A 15703-nucleotide genomic window follows, 5' to 3' on the forward strand; every position below is an offset into this window, starting at 1 on the left:
AATGTGACAAAACCAGAACATCCTTTCCAGGCAGCCCCAGCCCGGGTTATCTGTCATCTCCCAGGCTTTGCAGCTGGCACTGGGCAAACACAGCAAGGACAAACAGGCCAGATGCAGGCTCATTAAGCTCCTGGTGCAGGTGGAGGTGATGGGGCCCACGTGGGGGACGCTGGTGGGCTTGGTCCCTCTGAGCCAGGGCTTCCTCTGGGTCAGCAGTGCACATTTCTTTGCTTCCTTCTGCCCCCATCACCCACCCCCACCCCCTGCCCCAAAGGAAGCATCCGGAGAAAGGGTCACCTTTCCCAAGCGACACTTTGCTTAGAGCTTTCGGGCATTATTAGTCCCCACAAAACCTTATAAAACTCCCCTTTCAGATGAACCAACTGCAGTGCCCAGAGCTTGGGTCACTTGCTGAGGATCACACAGCTGGTAAGTGGCTGAGCAGGGATTTGAACCCAGGTCTTTCTGTGAGGAAAGGGCCCCGAGCCCCTCAGCTACGTGGTTTCCTCCGCCACCCCATGGCTGGGCGCAAAGAAAAGATTTCATGTATCTTCCTGAGAACTGCTTCTATTACCTGTAAAGAATGCTGCAAACTGTCACCCCTTTTTTCTTAGAAATCTGAGTACTTTTTGAATCTGTTCTTCATGTTATCCTGACAACATCCCAGAGGTACCCAGAGGCGTCACTATCAACCCTCTTTACAGAGGGGGGAACGGGTTTCAGGAAGCAAAGCGTCTGGCCCTGTGGGGAAGGGAGCCAGGTGGCCCAGAGCAAGTGCAGCGAGGCGGGCTCTCGCTGCCCCGGCTGTGGAGCTCTTCAGGAGATGTCTTGATTTCTTCGGCTCAGGGGCAAGATGCCAGGTGCTATTTTGGGGCGACCACCCCAGTGAGAAATGGGCATCGAGTGGGAATCGGCAGAGGACACGGAGGGAGTTCTTCTCTGAGTCAGCTCAGGTCCTCGCAGCGCTGATGAACGGGCCGAGCTGTCTCCCTGGGAGCTCCGGACTCTCGAGCCGAGTGGGGACAGGGGCCGCAGCATCCTGCCATAATGCAGTAATGACAGGCTGCCAGGGAGGCCCGCGGCGGCCGGCAGGGGAGAGGCTTCTCTCGGCTGCCTGGGCTGTCTGAGAAGGAGACACAAGAGGAGAGTGGCTCGACTTTTTCTTTCCCGGACGTGCAAGAAATTGGATTAGACATGGTTGAGGCAATCTTCTCACCAATACCTTTCCCCCCAGAGTCTCGCTGCCAACTCGGTGTTATACGTGGGTGGCTCCCTATCTGCTCCTCCAAGTGAAGGCTTCTGGGGTGGGCAGCCCTGGGAACAGCTGCCAGGCATTCAGCTCTCAGGCAAGGGCCACAGGCAAAGGACAAAGTGCTGGCAGAGAGGCCAGAAGGAGCCACACAGGGATCCCATGAGACCGGGCTGCAAAGGCCACAATTAAGCACTCAGCTGTGGTCAGCAGCTTTGGGTTTACAGCACGGTCAAAACAAACGAAAAAGCAGAGAACTCATCTGATACAAAATACCAGGCAATATTATTATTTTGTTTTTGAGGAAGATTTGCCCTGAGCTAACATCCTCCTCTACTTTGTATAAGGGACATCACCACAGCATAGCTGACAAGTGGTGTAGGTCCCTGCCCCAGATCCGAACTCTCGAACCTGGGCCTCCAAAGTGGAGTGCGCTGAACTCAATCACTACGCCACGGGGTCGGCCCCCAGGCAATATTATTATTCTAACCCCACTGAATGGAGCCCTTGGGATCTGTGTGAGCATATTACTATCTTTTGGGGGTTGAGGGCTGGATTAAAAAAAAAGGTAAAAATCTTGTCTGGACTGCATCAAATAACCAGTATTTATGAAGTACTTTCTCTGGCTCACACTGTGTAGAAGATCAAACTATTTTCAATCACTGAAAATAACACAATCTACATCTAAGAAATGAAGCAGCTTCATATTCTATTTATCTAATAAAAATAGTCAATTAGCTACTAATTCTATGAATTTAATATTAACAAAACATCGTTTACAAATTTTACAATTTACCACTTTAAACATATCTTTCCAAAATACATAAAAACTTAGTTATAGTTAACTCAAACGCTTTTGGAGAATTTTGTGTATTTTGACAGTATTTTATTTTATTTTGTGTAATTTTCCTTACTGGCTTGTACAATGGAGACCTGAAATGGATTCTGACATGTGGCAGGTAGCACTGGGGTCCCTTAGAAGTCCTGACGACACACTGTGCCACCTGAACCTGATTTTAGGCTGTGTGATTTGGGGTAGAGTTAGCCTGTAGTAATAGTTTTAGTTTTAATAGAGGACTTATTGATTAAAAACATAGAAACAAAATAAAAAACCGTAAGCTCTGCAGCGGTAGTTCCCGACTACAGTGAATGTCATGTGGTCCTGTGACAACAGCTGTGCCTCATTTGTCCTGTGGACAGTGCCCAGGGTCCCAGTAGCTCTGTGTGCACCCCCCCAACCCCCCATTCCCAGCTCAGAATGAAGCCAAAACGCCTGGCGAGATGGCCCCGTCCAACGCCCTAGGTTTCGGGTCTGGACTAGAGGACAGACAGAGGATGTGGAGAGGAAATGGAGGTCTTGGGACCAGGTCAGGGCCTTTTCCCCCAGCCCCCGTACCCCACGGGTGGAGGGAAGGAGCTCCCAGGTGAGGGCTTAGAGGGGTGCTGTGATTCTTTCACTACCACAGCCTAGGGCTGGAGCTGAAGTCCCGAGAGCAGAGACCCCACATCCTCACAGAACTCACAACAGGTGGCCTCACCACCCAGCCTGTCTGGCCACCTCGACGGCCTGAGCAATAAGCAACTGTGGAAGCCCAAGAACGACTTTACAGCTTAAAATTTTTATTAAAACAGTCATTTAAATTACAACAATCCCCCAGAATAGAAAATAGCCTTCCATGGTCTGGCCCTGACAGGAGGCGGGACTCAGGCCCCACAGGAAGAAGTGCAGTGTGACATCTCTGAAAACAGATGGAGCTCCCCTGGAAGCCCGGGAGGGGCTGAGGCTGCCCGCTCCAGGGGCTGCGAGGCCCCAGCCCTGTCAGCAGCAACACTTAGTCACCATCGCCGGTTGTCAGCCTCTGGACTCGCTGTTTCGATTTGAAAAAGAAAGAAGAGGGAGGGAGAGAAATCTGTCCCCGAGATTACAAAAAAAATGTCACTCAAGAAGTGTTCTGTAATGCCACCGGGTGTTGTCTGGCAGGGCCTGGCGGGTACATGAATAATTGAGCAGATACTACAGGTCAGAGCACTGCTGGGGCTGAGGTGGGGCCTCGATTAGGATGAACGAGGTTGTGCTGGAACGGCTAAAGGCTGACAGCGCAGCCTCACGGAGTGTCACTGGCATGGTGCTTCTGCCCAAAAACCATCAGAAACGCTTGTAACGCACTAATCATGGCCGGGGCCCTGCTCTCAGGGGAGCTCAGAGGCTTCCCTACTGGATAAGCAACCACGCTCTAAAAATGTTGGCTTGAAAGGAACGCAGTCACCTCAGCCACAGGCACAAGGCTGTGAAAACCAAGCTCTTCTTTCATTCCTTCTCCTTCCACTGAGGCTCCGGACCTCTCTGAGGGCCCGCCCCTCTCCGCCTATCCATCTTCAGGAGGTGCCCCCCAGCTCTTGCCTCTGAGGAGAGCTGGAGTGACCCTGGCTGAGTGAGGCTCTGCCGGCCCTCTCGAGTCTGCTCCCCGGGCCCGAGGGTGCTCCTGCCACAGCGCAGAAGCCAGCCGGCTCCCTTGTGGCCACACGGCTTGGCATTTCCCAGACTGCAGGCATACACACAGCGGTTAAGTAATAAAAAAACAAAGCCCGACAATGTTTTTATAAACCACCACCATGCTCCTGTGCCCACAGCCACAGTTACAGATTAAATTTATAGGTCGGGAGGAAAGTAACTCGTGGAAATTCAGGGATGGGTGGTGAGCTGAGGAGACAGAGATTCAGCACAAGAGCCAGACCTCACATTCCAAACACCTGAGGACTGTTTCCCCCACCACCACCTCCAGGACCACATCCCAGGGGACAGGGAGACAAAGGGAACTCTTTCAGCCACAGCCACCCATGCTTAGTGTCTAGATGCAGAGTCTCCACTGTGTGTCCTAAGGGGCTGGCAAGGTGGCCCGAGAAGGTGGTGGCCAGCCCGGGAGACTATTTGTTAGGTCAGCCTGACTGCAGAAAAAAGGCAGGACCTCTGTGAGCTCCTCAGAACCACACAGGATCACGAGAGCCACTTCTGTTCTCAGGAGCTCTCCAGGCCCTCACACGTCTTCACATAATAAGCATCTTTTCACTGGTTAAGACTTATCACCTGCTTTGCCTAACAGCTCCGCTGGAAGGATCTGGATGGCCTGATGGGTCACAGCAGCACCACAAGCCATGGAGAAAAGAAAGGGCAAGAAAGTGGCCCCAAACCAAGGAGTGAGTGTGGGCTGTGGGGTGGTTCTGTGACCTGCTGCTGCTCAGCATGGTGGAGGAGTCGTGTGCCAGCCGGTGTGGAGCTTGGAGGGGAAGGGCACAAAAGGACCCCACACAGCCCACACACAGATATAAGATAAAGGGCCCTCTGGGGGATGAGGGCAACAGCAAAAGGAGGCCCAGGTACAATAAAGGGTTAGGAGGGGTTTGCTGGCACATGGCCAGGAGGAAAGGTGATTCAGATCAGCAACGCAGACTGGGGCCAGTGGAGCTCGGTGTTCCAGCCAGTGAGAAGTACCTGTGGGGCCTCAGCCCTACAGAGCCCCCCGGGCACAGCCAGGCTACCAGGTGCCGATTACAGCATGACCAGGGAGTCCCCCAGGTCCCCACGGGCAGGAGAGGCTAACGCTAAAGGGGGGTGGGAAAGACACCCATGGCTCCTGGACCCTGGTCTGGGGTGGCAGGAGGAGGGCAGTGAGTGTTCTGTATGGTGAAGGTTCCTATTCGGCTCTACTGGCCTCCCAGCCCCTCTGCTGGCAGCCAGCCCTTCATCACAGCTTCTCCTAGTCCGCCCCAGTCACAGTTCCTTCCCATTCCCACCAGCGGGCAGCCAGAGCACTGCCTCCAGGGGGCCTGGGCCAAGGACCCGTCACTTGGCTCATCATGAGCTGTGGGCAGGCTCACCGATGACGTGCAGCAAGCAGGCAGGCTGGTGGGCAGGCCGCTCTGGGCCTGGGCTCGGGCAGGCCACGCTTCTCTGCATGCCAGTTCCTCACAAGGGGAGGAGACGAATGTTCTGGAACCCTGGAGGATGAGGGTGGTGGCACCAGCCTCCTGGTCTCCAGGGGGCCTATGCCTTTCACCCCTACAACCACTTCCCAGCCTGGGCTGGGAGGGTCAGCGCTGGACAGTAAGATGCACAGCCCAGGGTTCCTTTGACAAAGGAAGTATGGGATCCCACACTAGATGAAAAAAAGACAATACTTCTTAAAAACTTTAAAGACTCAGGTCAGGAGAACTAGAACCCCATGAGAGAAATCTCTGCAGGGTCATAGTTCAAGGCAATTGCACATGAAGGGGGTTGGGCTCTCCACTCAGCTGGGGAAAGTTCCAGAGCTCCCATGGAAGCTCCCAGCCAGCCCACCTACAGATGGCTCCCACGGTGTCTGACCCATCCTGCCGGTGCTGGGAGCAGCAGAAGTGGCAGATCCTGGGTGGCTGGGTCACCTGCTAGAGCTCTTCAAAGAAGGCCACTCGGGACTTGGCGCTCTGCAAGGTGAGCTGCAAGGAAGCAGAGAAGAAGTTGAAAGGAGGACTCGATTTCTGCTCTTTCACAACAGGATGCCCTCCTGCCTTGTGGACTAACCTCAGAGGCGGTTTGGAGTGAAGGGGAAGACAGTTCAAACAGATGTTCAAGAAGCTGGTGGTCAATCTCAAACAAGTTTCCAGATTTGCCCAAGAACTCAAATTAGGAGGCGACAAATGAGGACATGCCAGCAGGGATGGCTGGTGGGCAGAAGCATGTCAGCAGGAAAATGTCATCAACGTCACCTTTTCACAGAGGGCAGCAAATCCCTGGACATTTTAATAGATTCTCACATTCCGTCTACAAAAGAGGCTCTAAGACGCCTCTGTGGTGTGCTGTCTGCAGTGGTGCCAGCCTGGGATGCTCATCTTCTCCAGGCTCAGAGCACCAGATTGGCAGCACAAGCTGGCTCATGCTGGGGCCCCAGTCCTCATGCCCTGGGGATGCCCCTGTGGCAAGGTGACACGGCCTCAGGCAGGGCGGGCCTGTGTCAGATGAGAAAGAGCTTGTCCCTTCCTCTCCTGGTTCCCCAGGTGGCCCCAAAGCAGACTGGCCCATGACCTGACAGCTGAGAGAGGTTTCCATCCACGAGCTGGGAGGCAACAGGCTTTCCAGGTGGGGCTGGGTCAGGCAGGGACGACGGTGCACACGGGGCAGTGCTCTATTCAGAAAGTGTGAGGCCCTCCCAGGGAGAATGGTGCCCTGAGGAGCACAGGGCTGGGAAGATGCGGGAGGAAGAGGGAGGGTCAGGGGTCAAGCTCTTGGCGTGGCAGAGAAGGCACTAGAGTTTGAGACCTCCTGGACTGTTGAACCCCAATTCCCCGACTCTGTGGGCCACTTCCCAGGATATCTCCAGACAGAAGCATCTGGCACAGGCACCCTCCAGTGCCCTGCTCCCTGTTCTGCTTCTGAAATCAACCACGTGGACGAGACTGTGTGTTCCATATCCACCTCTGGGACTTCGCAAAGGAGAGTTTTCAGGGAGGGGGGACTCGGGGTACATACTGTTCATCTTCATATCCCCCAAACCACTTAGCTTAGTGCTTTGCACCTAGTAGGAGCTCAAACAATGTTTGTTGAGTGAATAAGCTGTAGGCTGTAACAATAACAAAATGGTGAGATTTGTGGGAAAGAGCAGAGCTCCACACGGGGCTGAGAAGGCCTGGGCGCTAATTCTCCTCTGTCACCTGCTCACTGTGTGGCCTCAGTGGACACCCTTGACCTCGCTGAGCCTCTGTCCTCTAGAATTAAATCATGGGGGCAGGCTAGATGGTCTGGCCCACTCCCTCGACCTCTGGCTGTCTCTGAATCCAAAAAGTCCTTGGGACCATCCGCGGTTCTCCAAAGGGCGGGGGAGGAAGACTCCAAACCAACCACTTCACCATCAAAGACAGGCGGCATCAGTGTGCTCAAAATGAGACAGCTTGAGAGCCGGCTCTTTAAATCCTGCCAGATCTTTTGGCCTTGAAGTTCCCGACTAACAAGCTGAATGCAGGGAGGCATCTGAGCTGTTTTCTTCAGCGGAACTAATTTCAGAAGCCCTTTGGAAAGCCCAGCTCTAATGCAAACGGAGAGAGCTTTCATTTCTTTGCCGAAACGGAACTCCCTCTAGAAGGGGCCCAGTTTGGACAGGCTTCTCCCTTAATGCCATCAGAGGAGAAGGGCCAGGAGTTACATGCTCTGTGATAATGGGAACCACGATGATAACTGGGAAAGAAAGAAGAAAGAGAACAGAGAACCACTTGGACAAAAACCCTCATAGGGGAGAGTTTGAATGAGAAGGTGTGAAACCTGACATCTCCAAGCAGGTTGCTCCCACACTCCTGGAGCAGACCTCAGGTGGGCTCCTCAGGGGACAGGGCCCTGCCCACAGCCCTTTCAAGCACTGTGCCACACACAGGCACAGCTGGACTGCCTGACCCAAAGCCTCTCTGGGCCTCCAATCAGCTGGGTGGTCCTGGCCTCAGGTCCCCAGCATGAAGCGGGGGTGGTGGCAGCCCCTTCCTCACAGGGTGACATGCAGACTAACTGGGAAACACTGTGAAGCGCTCAGCACCACGCCTGGCACTCGATGAGAACTCAACAGCTGCTATTACTAAATAGCAGCATCCCTCTTCTTCCCCTCCCCCAGCACTGGCTCCTTTCCTTCCGGTGGGGAAGCAGGACAAGGCAAGGGTTAGAAGTGGGTGCAGGCGAGGGCAGGGGCACGTGCTGCGCTGGCCTGCACGGTCTCTGAGGCAGGGTGAGCAGATGCCCCCAGAGGCTTGGCCTCTTCCCCAGGCAGAAAGCCCAGGCTGTGGGGGCCTCTGAGAGCCTCCTGCCCATTTGTACGACGCTGGCTCCAAGAATTCCTGGATCCTCTACCCAGGCCATGTGCTGGCTGTCCCCTCGAGGTGTCAGGGGAGGGTTCTGGCAGCTCCGGCAGCGCCAGATTCCAGTTACTGGAGCATGTGCTCGTTGGGATGCAAAGCCCTCCCCAGGTAGGCAGGTCGCCTCCCTAGATCCCACCCTACACTGCAGGGCAGCGGCTCAGCCTGACCTCTCATCTTGCAAGAGCAGAAGTTGTACCCCAGCCCAAGGAAAGGTGTGGAGTGAAGTCAAGCACTCTGGCCATGCAGAAGGAGGAAAAGCACCACAGACACGTGGCCTCGACAAGAGGAGAGAGTACCATGTCTTCCAAAAGGCGCTAGGCTGTAGAGGGGACAGGCAGACCCACCCGACAGAGGCAGCCAACGTGGCTGCTGACACCGAGGGCTCTGGGAGCCTCCTGCCTCGGCCCACAGGCAGACCTGGCTGCCTCGCCCCCACCTTTTACCCTACTGTGCCATTCCTGGCGGTTCCAATTCCATCAGGAACCCTGTTGTCAGAGGAAATTGCTGCGCGAGCTGACTGGCGGCTGCTGGAACCCTTCCCGGCACCACCGTAGCCTCTGCCTGCTTCCCCCTCGGCAGCGCCCTTCATCTTAGACAGCGACATGTCCTCCTCCTAAGCCAGCCAGCACTCCCTGCGCTCATGCGGGAGAGCATGCAGGGAGGCAGGCAGTGAGAGGCAGGCCTGCAAAGGGAAGCCTTGGGCTTCTTTCCTCCAGGTGGGACTCAGAAGCCCAGGGGCAGGGAGGTTTTCTACAGAGAGGTCAGGGGTCCTCCCCTCGGGGCACTGCTGACAGCATCTGCCACTTGTGCTATAGCCTCTGCTTGGCCTCACACAACCACTGGGCAGGCTCCCCTTACCTGCGGGATCCTTCACCACCTGCTGTTTCTAGAAAGTTCATTGACTGCCATATTTGCAGCATATCTACAGGCAGGAGGTATTCATAAAAGAGAAGGGGAAATGGCACAAAGCTAGCCCTTCATAAAGTAAACTGTCTCTGCAGGTCCTCTTTATATACTCATGAAAATCAGCTAACAAGGGTTCTGGTTTCCCCACCACCCTCTCACAACCTACAGTGTAGGAGCCAGTGTCAGTGTTCGGTCCGTCTTCTTGCTCAATGACTGGCCTGGCTCTCTCTGCACTGCACGGCAAAGGTTCCAGAGACGACCCGGCTAAGGCCCTCGCCTCCTGCAATGCTGCAGTGAGAGAACTGAAGCCCGTCTCGTGAGTCCCACCCACCACCCTGCATTCCCTTTGGTGATCTAGCAATCCCCCTCTGCAGCCCCAGCCTGACCTCCTGTGGGGGAGGGGCGGGGGCAGCACCAGGAGGGAGGGGAACTCCCCAAGTGCAGAGGGTGTGGGCTCTACCAGCACGCTGCCACGGTGTATCTCCAAGGTTGTCCAGGAGGAGAGGTCTCCTCTGAATTTCAGTAAATGGTGAGGCAGAAAAGCCTCAGGATGCAGGCAGACAAGGGAAGACAAGCAGGACCTCGAGGACAATGGCTGCATCATTCTGGGACCTGCCAAATCTGGTCCACCTTCTCTGAATCCTTGTGAGGACAAGTGGACAGAGCTCTGCCCAAACGTGACTGGTGACCACATCTGCCACGCACCATCCAAAACTCACACTGAATCCAGACCAGGGGCAACCACAGAGGCCTGGCTCTCACGCCAGCTCCTGCCAGAAGCTACGAACCCTGTGGGCCCTGTGCAAAGCCTCCACCCCCAGGGCTCGTGCCAGTTCCCTAAAGATGACTAAAAGAACACCAAGTTTCCTCACCAGGCACTAGGCTGACCCGCTCCTCTCTTCCAGCTGTCTCTTCACATCTGATTAAAATCAGCCGTGTGAATAATACAGGAGGAATCAAGTTCTCTCTTGACTGAACCGGCTGTTCAAGTCTGTCACTAATCCAACTCCAGTCTGAGGAGACAAACTTCCCTTTCTTTCTCCGCTGCACATCTATAGGGCTTGTTTTATCTTACGGGGGCTCTGATCCACCTGTTGGGCCCGGCCCCTTCTTCCTGCCCACCTCAACACATGCGGGCCTGGCAGAGCCACCTCTCCTCCAGCCCGTTGCTCCACCAAACTGCTAGTTGTTTGTGACAGCCACCAGGCTGTGAAAGGGCAGGAGAGTGAGCCACTTGGCAGAGCTAGACCTCCTCACGCCACCCAAACTGTGTGTGGTGTGACCAAATGGACACATCCACCCAATCTAAACAAGTTCAGATGCGGAAGACACCTCTGTCTCCTGAAAAAGACAGGAGGCTGGCTCCTCTCAACCCTAGGAAGAATCTGGTACCCAGCAGGTTCTCCCTAACCCAGGCATGCATGCAATATGCACACTCAACTGGTTCCTGCTCCCTGGGTGGACTTAGCCTACCGAGATACAAGGACCTGGCACCCGCCTACTCCTGAGAAACGGCTCCACGCTCTAGAGACAGCACTCCTGGGAGGCACCTATGACAAGCCCCGGGCCCCTCCGTCCCTCCCGGCCTGCCCCACATTGGAAGGCTTCCAGCTGCAAAGGCTCCTCAAGCATCATCCCCACAAGTGCCCTCTGCTGGAAAAACAGTGTGAGGCCAGCTCTCCTTCCTGCTCTCCTCTAAAAGCCCTTTTTGGGGGATCGTTTCCCAAAGTGATGGGAGGGTAACTAAATGTATTCCAGCAGCAGCAAGGCTGCTTGATTAAGAATGAATTACACTTTCATCAGCACATAGAGAAAAGTGATTCACAAGGCTGCATTGTGATAATCTTGCTCCTGAAGCAAACGGGGTGGTGTGGGGGTGGGCAGGACACACAGCCCCTTCGGCTATCCATGACGAGAGAAAGGAAGCTCTGCAATTAAGCTGGGAGAATAAAACTAATCAGAGCACCAGGATTCCTCCAACTAGTCTCTGGGGGCCTCGCCTCAATCCACTCATCCCGAGGGAGGAGAAAGGAAGGTGGGAAGGGGCCACTTAATTCATCTTAAACAATAAGACCCATAATGCTGAACCCATTTTAGATACTAACCTAGTAACTCCAGGCACTGAGATTCCGCTTGTCCCATAAAAATGCAGTGAAATTGAAATGCAAGTCCTAAAATCATGTTATACTTCCTCCCCGCCACTACATGTTGAAAATGAAGGAGCGGGGGAGAGCACAGATACAAAAGGACATGCAGATTCTCTGGCACACAGATCCACCGCGAGAAGCCAGAAAGCCGACTCTGGAGCAGAAAGGTGCCAGCCAAATCCAGCAGCAGCAAATTCCCACAGAATCTTTGGTTTAGAGTGTGATAAACATTCCCCCTTCCAAACAGGAGCTGATGGGGCAGGGCCGGTGAAGGGGGATTGCTGCTGTAAACTGGCCAGATGAAGCTTCTCGCTGTCTTGCTAGTGACAGCTTGCACCCAAATGCCATCTGGTGATGTGCACAGGGAGAGAGCTGTCCACACACTTAGCCCTAAACAGAGGTGCGATGAAAGGCCAAGTCCATGACAATTAACAAATCCAGTTTGGTATTAGCTACTTTATCTGCTCTACAGAGAAACCTGTCAGGTAAAACCCAGAGGGTCTCTTTTGTATATTAATCCTTTAAGGATCCAAAGCAGCAGAAAGTTGCATGGAAACTAGTGTCTGCCCGTGTCTCGAGCTGCCTGTGTGATGCCGGGAGGGCCCTTTGCCACTCGGTTCCTCGACCTGGAAAATGGACTAATCGGCCTGATTCACCTCACCGAGCAGGGTGAGGCTAACTGACAGCTACAGAGCACTCGGAGCCGCACCTTAGGAAGAAGGTGCAGATATACTGATGGCGTTTTCAAACTGCCAATACCAGCAGGGAAATCATGGCAAGGATCATAAGAGCGGGACCTCACGCCCGCAGAATGAGTTTGCATCCCATTTCTTCCCTCCCACTGTTGCAGTAACGAATCAGGTGCTGGGGGAGACTGCACTGACACACATCTTGAGCGCCGAGGGACCAAACGGGATGTTTTACTACATCAAATAAGGCCCAGTAATGTCCTCAGGCACTTCCAAATGGCTGTAAAATATCCTAGAGGGCAGGCCGGTTTTGTAGGCTCCTTCAGGCCTTCCAAAGGGCAACTGCCTGACTGGGTACGGTCTCCCCATCAAAAAGATGGACTGGGGTGTGGTCTTTTGGAAAAGAGACTGGTAGAATCTTCTGTCTAGAGAACTACCAAAAACAAGGAAGAGAACGGTAAGCTCTCAACAATTAAGAGGCACCTGGACATGTAGTTTGTGTGTGTAAGGTAGGAGTGGCCCCAGGGCCGAGCCCAGGTGTCATATCCAGGAGGAGTGCACTCCCTGAGCCCAGCCTCGACGCCCGATGCTGTCTCCGTGCTTCCCAGAGCCGGGAAGAGCTTCTCTTTGGTGCGCTCCATGTCCACATCTGGTGCCCCTGGGGCTCCTTGCTAATCCTCGCTCCCCACCCCACTCCCTTTCCCCTCCCCTCTCCCACCTCTGCCAAGTTTCAACATAACAAAGAGAAGGCTCTGGAGCCGGGGAGGCAGTCCACCGCCTTTTATGTCAGGGCAAAGGATGCTCCACCACAGGAACGCCCAGTTTCCACAGCAGGCAGAGAGAGCCATGCAGGCCCCAGGACCAGGGTCACGGGAGGGCTGAACACAGTAGCCATACGTGCACCATGAACTGTTCAGCAGCCCTCTTCGAGGCCGGCAGTGCAGACCAGAGGTCACCGGGGAGGCTCTGGCTGTTTGTTTTAATTGCGGGAGCCGCCTTTCAGGCACATTCAGTCTTGCCCTGCGATGTGTCTCCTCCCCAGGTGTTTTCAGTCTTCTCCCTCACTTCGCCAGCCCTGCATCTCCAAGGGAAGTCCGCGCAAGCTGAAGATGACATTGGACTTTTATGTCTTCCTGATCTAAGAGAGGTGGCTAGAGCTTCAGACAAATGTTAAGGTTCCTCATTCCTGTTCCTCCACCAGCGGAAACCACAGCTGGACCTTGATGGTTCAAATCATTTACTAATAACATAAGCTTTCTAAGCTCTCTGACCTCCATGATTTCTCATCTGTCGATTTCCTCTGAAATCCTGTGCTCCCTTGGAGACCACAGGCACAAACATGACAAATTTGCTGGGAATGAGACCAGCTCAGGACTGGGGAGTGAAACCTGTCCCTTGAGAGGGAATGAAAGCAAGACGTTGAAAATGCGCATGCTCCGGGACCCCACTTTCACTTCCAAAGTGTGTTGCACAGCTAAGCCACTCCAGGCCACTGCTCACCTCATCAGCCCTGTGGCTCTGAAGGCAAGAAGCTTGAGCCCAAGACACCCACACCCTCCTCACCGCAGCCTCACTGCCAGACCTCATTCAAGACTCAGATGCCAGGAACAAGTGTCGCTGTCCCTCCCCCTGAGAATGAAAGGAATCCAGGCTCCCAAGGGCAGCTTTTGATCTTTTGATCGCTAATGCCGCTCTGACTCAGATGCAAATGCCAAACCAGTTCCACTGAATATCGATTGGGGAAGAAAAAAGGAAACGTGGGGAGTTAAGATTAGCAGGAGGAGGAAAATATACCATTGCAAACCCAAATCAGATAGTAGAAGGAACCAGTGAAGTTAATTCTGGCCTTTTAAAGTTTTTACCTCCAAACACATGGAAATTAATACAATTAGTGGATATGTTTATCACAAGTTGTGTATATAAATGTGGTGCATCCCTCGCCACAGGCTCACAAGCAGATTTGTTTCTTTATATATTTTTAAGCCCTTGCTGAGCTCTTACCGTGAACCAAGTGTTTGCTGTGCATTACCCCACTGAATCTTCATATCAGTCCTGGCGGGGAAAGAGTATTTTTATTCACCTTGTACTGGTGAGGACACTGAGTCTTAGGAGAAAGTAAGAATTAGAAAGTAAGTGGCAGAGCAGTGGGAACCTCAGTTAACTGGACTGGACTGCCTCTCGGCATTCCCAAGGGAACATGGTAACCCCTGGAAACCCAAGGGAAACCCTTTGGCATTCGCTTAAGTGTTACTCAGCCCCCAAGGGTACTGCTGAGTCAGGTCAGACACCAACACCTCTTGGTCAGTGAGGCAGAATACTGAAAGCAAGGAGGAGGAATATGCCTGGGTCATGGTAGGTAGGAGAACCATTTTTTCCTTGAAGAAATCTCTGATCAAAAGACATTAAAAACAAAACTAAAGTCAATGCAGGCTGGTTTGAACCAGGATTAATGAGCTCTCAGGACACTGGAAACTCTCCAGTTTGCCACCAGCCTTTCCAGCTCTTCTCCCGGACTTTCTACATGGAGCTCTGCCCTTGACATTCCAGGTGCCCACACTTGCTAAGCCTGCAGTGGTGTTTCTCTTCAGCTAGGCTCACTTTGGCACAGACTGCAGCAGGCACAACCCCGGAGCCACCCTAGCACAGGCAGGTGGCTGGTGGTCAGTCCTGGTCACTGGCCATAGGGACCATGAAAGGCTAGAAAATGGAAGGAAAGTGCATCAAAATTCACGTGTAGCAAAACTGCCACTATTTAATTGAGTGATGCTGCGATAACTCCAGTTGATTAAAAGGCAAGTCCATGCTTTTATTAACCCTTGAGTAATCAGAATTATTGATTAACTGGAGCCTGGCGGCCTCCTTGGAAAACAAGTTTTTACATCAAGACATTAAAAAGAAAGGCTTCTGTATACGTTCTAGGAACAGGACAAATATGACTACAAATCAAACCTCATTTGTCTATAATAACAGCTCAGTGAAAACTGACAGTGAAAATCAGGCCCCTGAAGAATTTAAACGTTCTGAATCATTACAGAAAGAAGGAAGACGAAATCACATCAAGGTGGAATAGTATGGTCACTTGTGGGGAATATCCGACAACACAGGCTGAAACAAGGGATTTTCTGTTTGCCCTGTGCAAGCCACAAAGTCCAGGAAACTGAGGGAGATTCACTCCTCTGGGTGCCATGGGGTCACTACTTGAGCAGATGGTCCACTGGGCTGCCCCTTCTGATGCTGGCCATAACTGCCCTGCTCAGAGTACGCACCGCTCAGCGTTGGGGTGTTCAACACCAACGTGTGGTATGAAAGCACAAGAAATAGGAGCCCACTGAATAAAAGTGTCTTGCACAAATTGGGGTTCATGCCATGGATTCTTGGAACCACTGACAGCTCAAATCCATCTTATAATGAGATCCATCTGGGACTTTAATAGCTAACCTCTCTTGCTTGGATAACAACCACAAATAGGATCTATCTTCCGCCAGATCTCACTTTTTGGTAGAAAGCCTCCAATGAGCTTATTTATTCTAGTAGCAGAAACCACAGTGAGGACTCTAAAGGACACGTCCACTGTGGCTGTCGAGTGTTGGTGGCCTCTCTGGCTTGGGTACTACTGGGGATTAGGCAAAGAGCAGAGGCAGGATGTTACTCTATTATTGGGCATGATAGACTCTCTCCACTGCCTAGACATGTTGGGAGAGTAATGAGCTGTTGCAGAAGGAAAGCAGCAATCATTCAATTAATTCACTCAACAACCACTGACTGCCCATCTCCTGGGGACCCGAGTCTGCACTGTCCCAACGTGAGTTCACTCCAACCACAACTCTGCCCCAGGCTGTGCG

At 53.1% G+C, this 15703-nt stretch overlaps 1 protein-coding gene across 4 annotated transcripts in view; it reads right to left on the reverse strand.

The window, feature by feature from the left end:
* Positions 1-2849: 2849 nt before the first annotated feature.
* Positions 2850-15703, reverse strand: part of NF2 (NF2, moesin-ezrin-radixin like (MERLIN) tumor suppressor) — a 74413-nt gene continuing 61559 nt past the window's right edge. For 3 of the 4 annotated variants that reach the window (XM_008515679.2, XM_008515680.2, XM_070626926.1), the window contains one exon: positions 2850-5722. In XM_008515679.2, coding sequence (XP_008513901.1) covers positions 5672-5722 — 51 coding nt within the window. In that variant the 3' untranslated portion in view covers positions 2850-5671. The remainder of the gene's footprint in view (positions 5723-15703) is intronic. The other variant, XM_070626928.1, reaches the window with a different exon arrangement.

Source organism: Equus przewalskii, chromosome 7, assembly GCF_037783145.1.
Source record: "Equus przewalskii isolate Varuska chromosome 7, EquPr2, whole genome shotgun sequence".
NCBI lineage: Eukaryota > Metazoa > Chordata > Mammalia > Perissodactyla > Equidae > Equus > Equus przewalskii.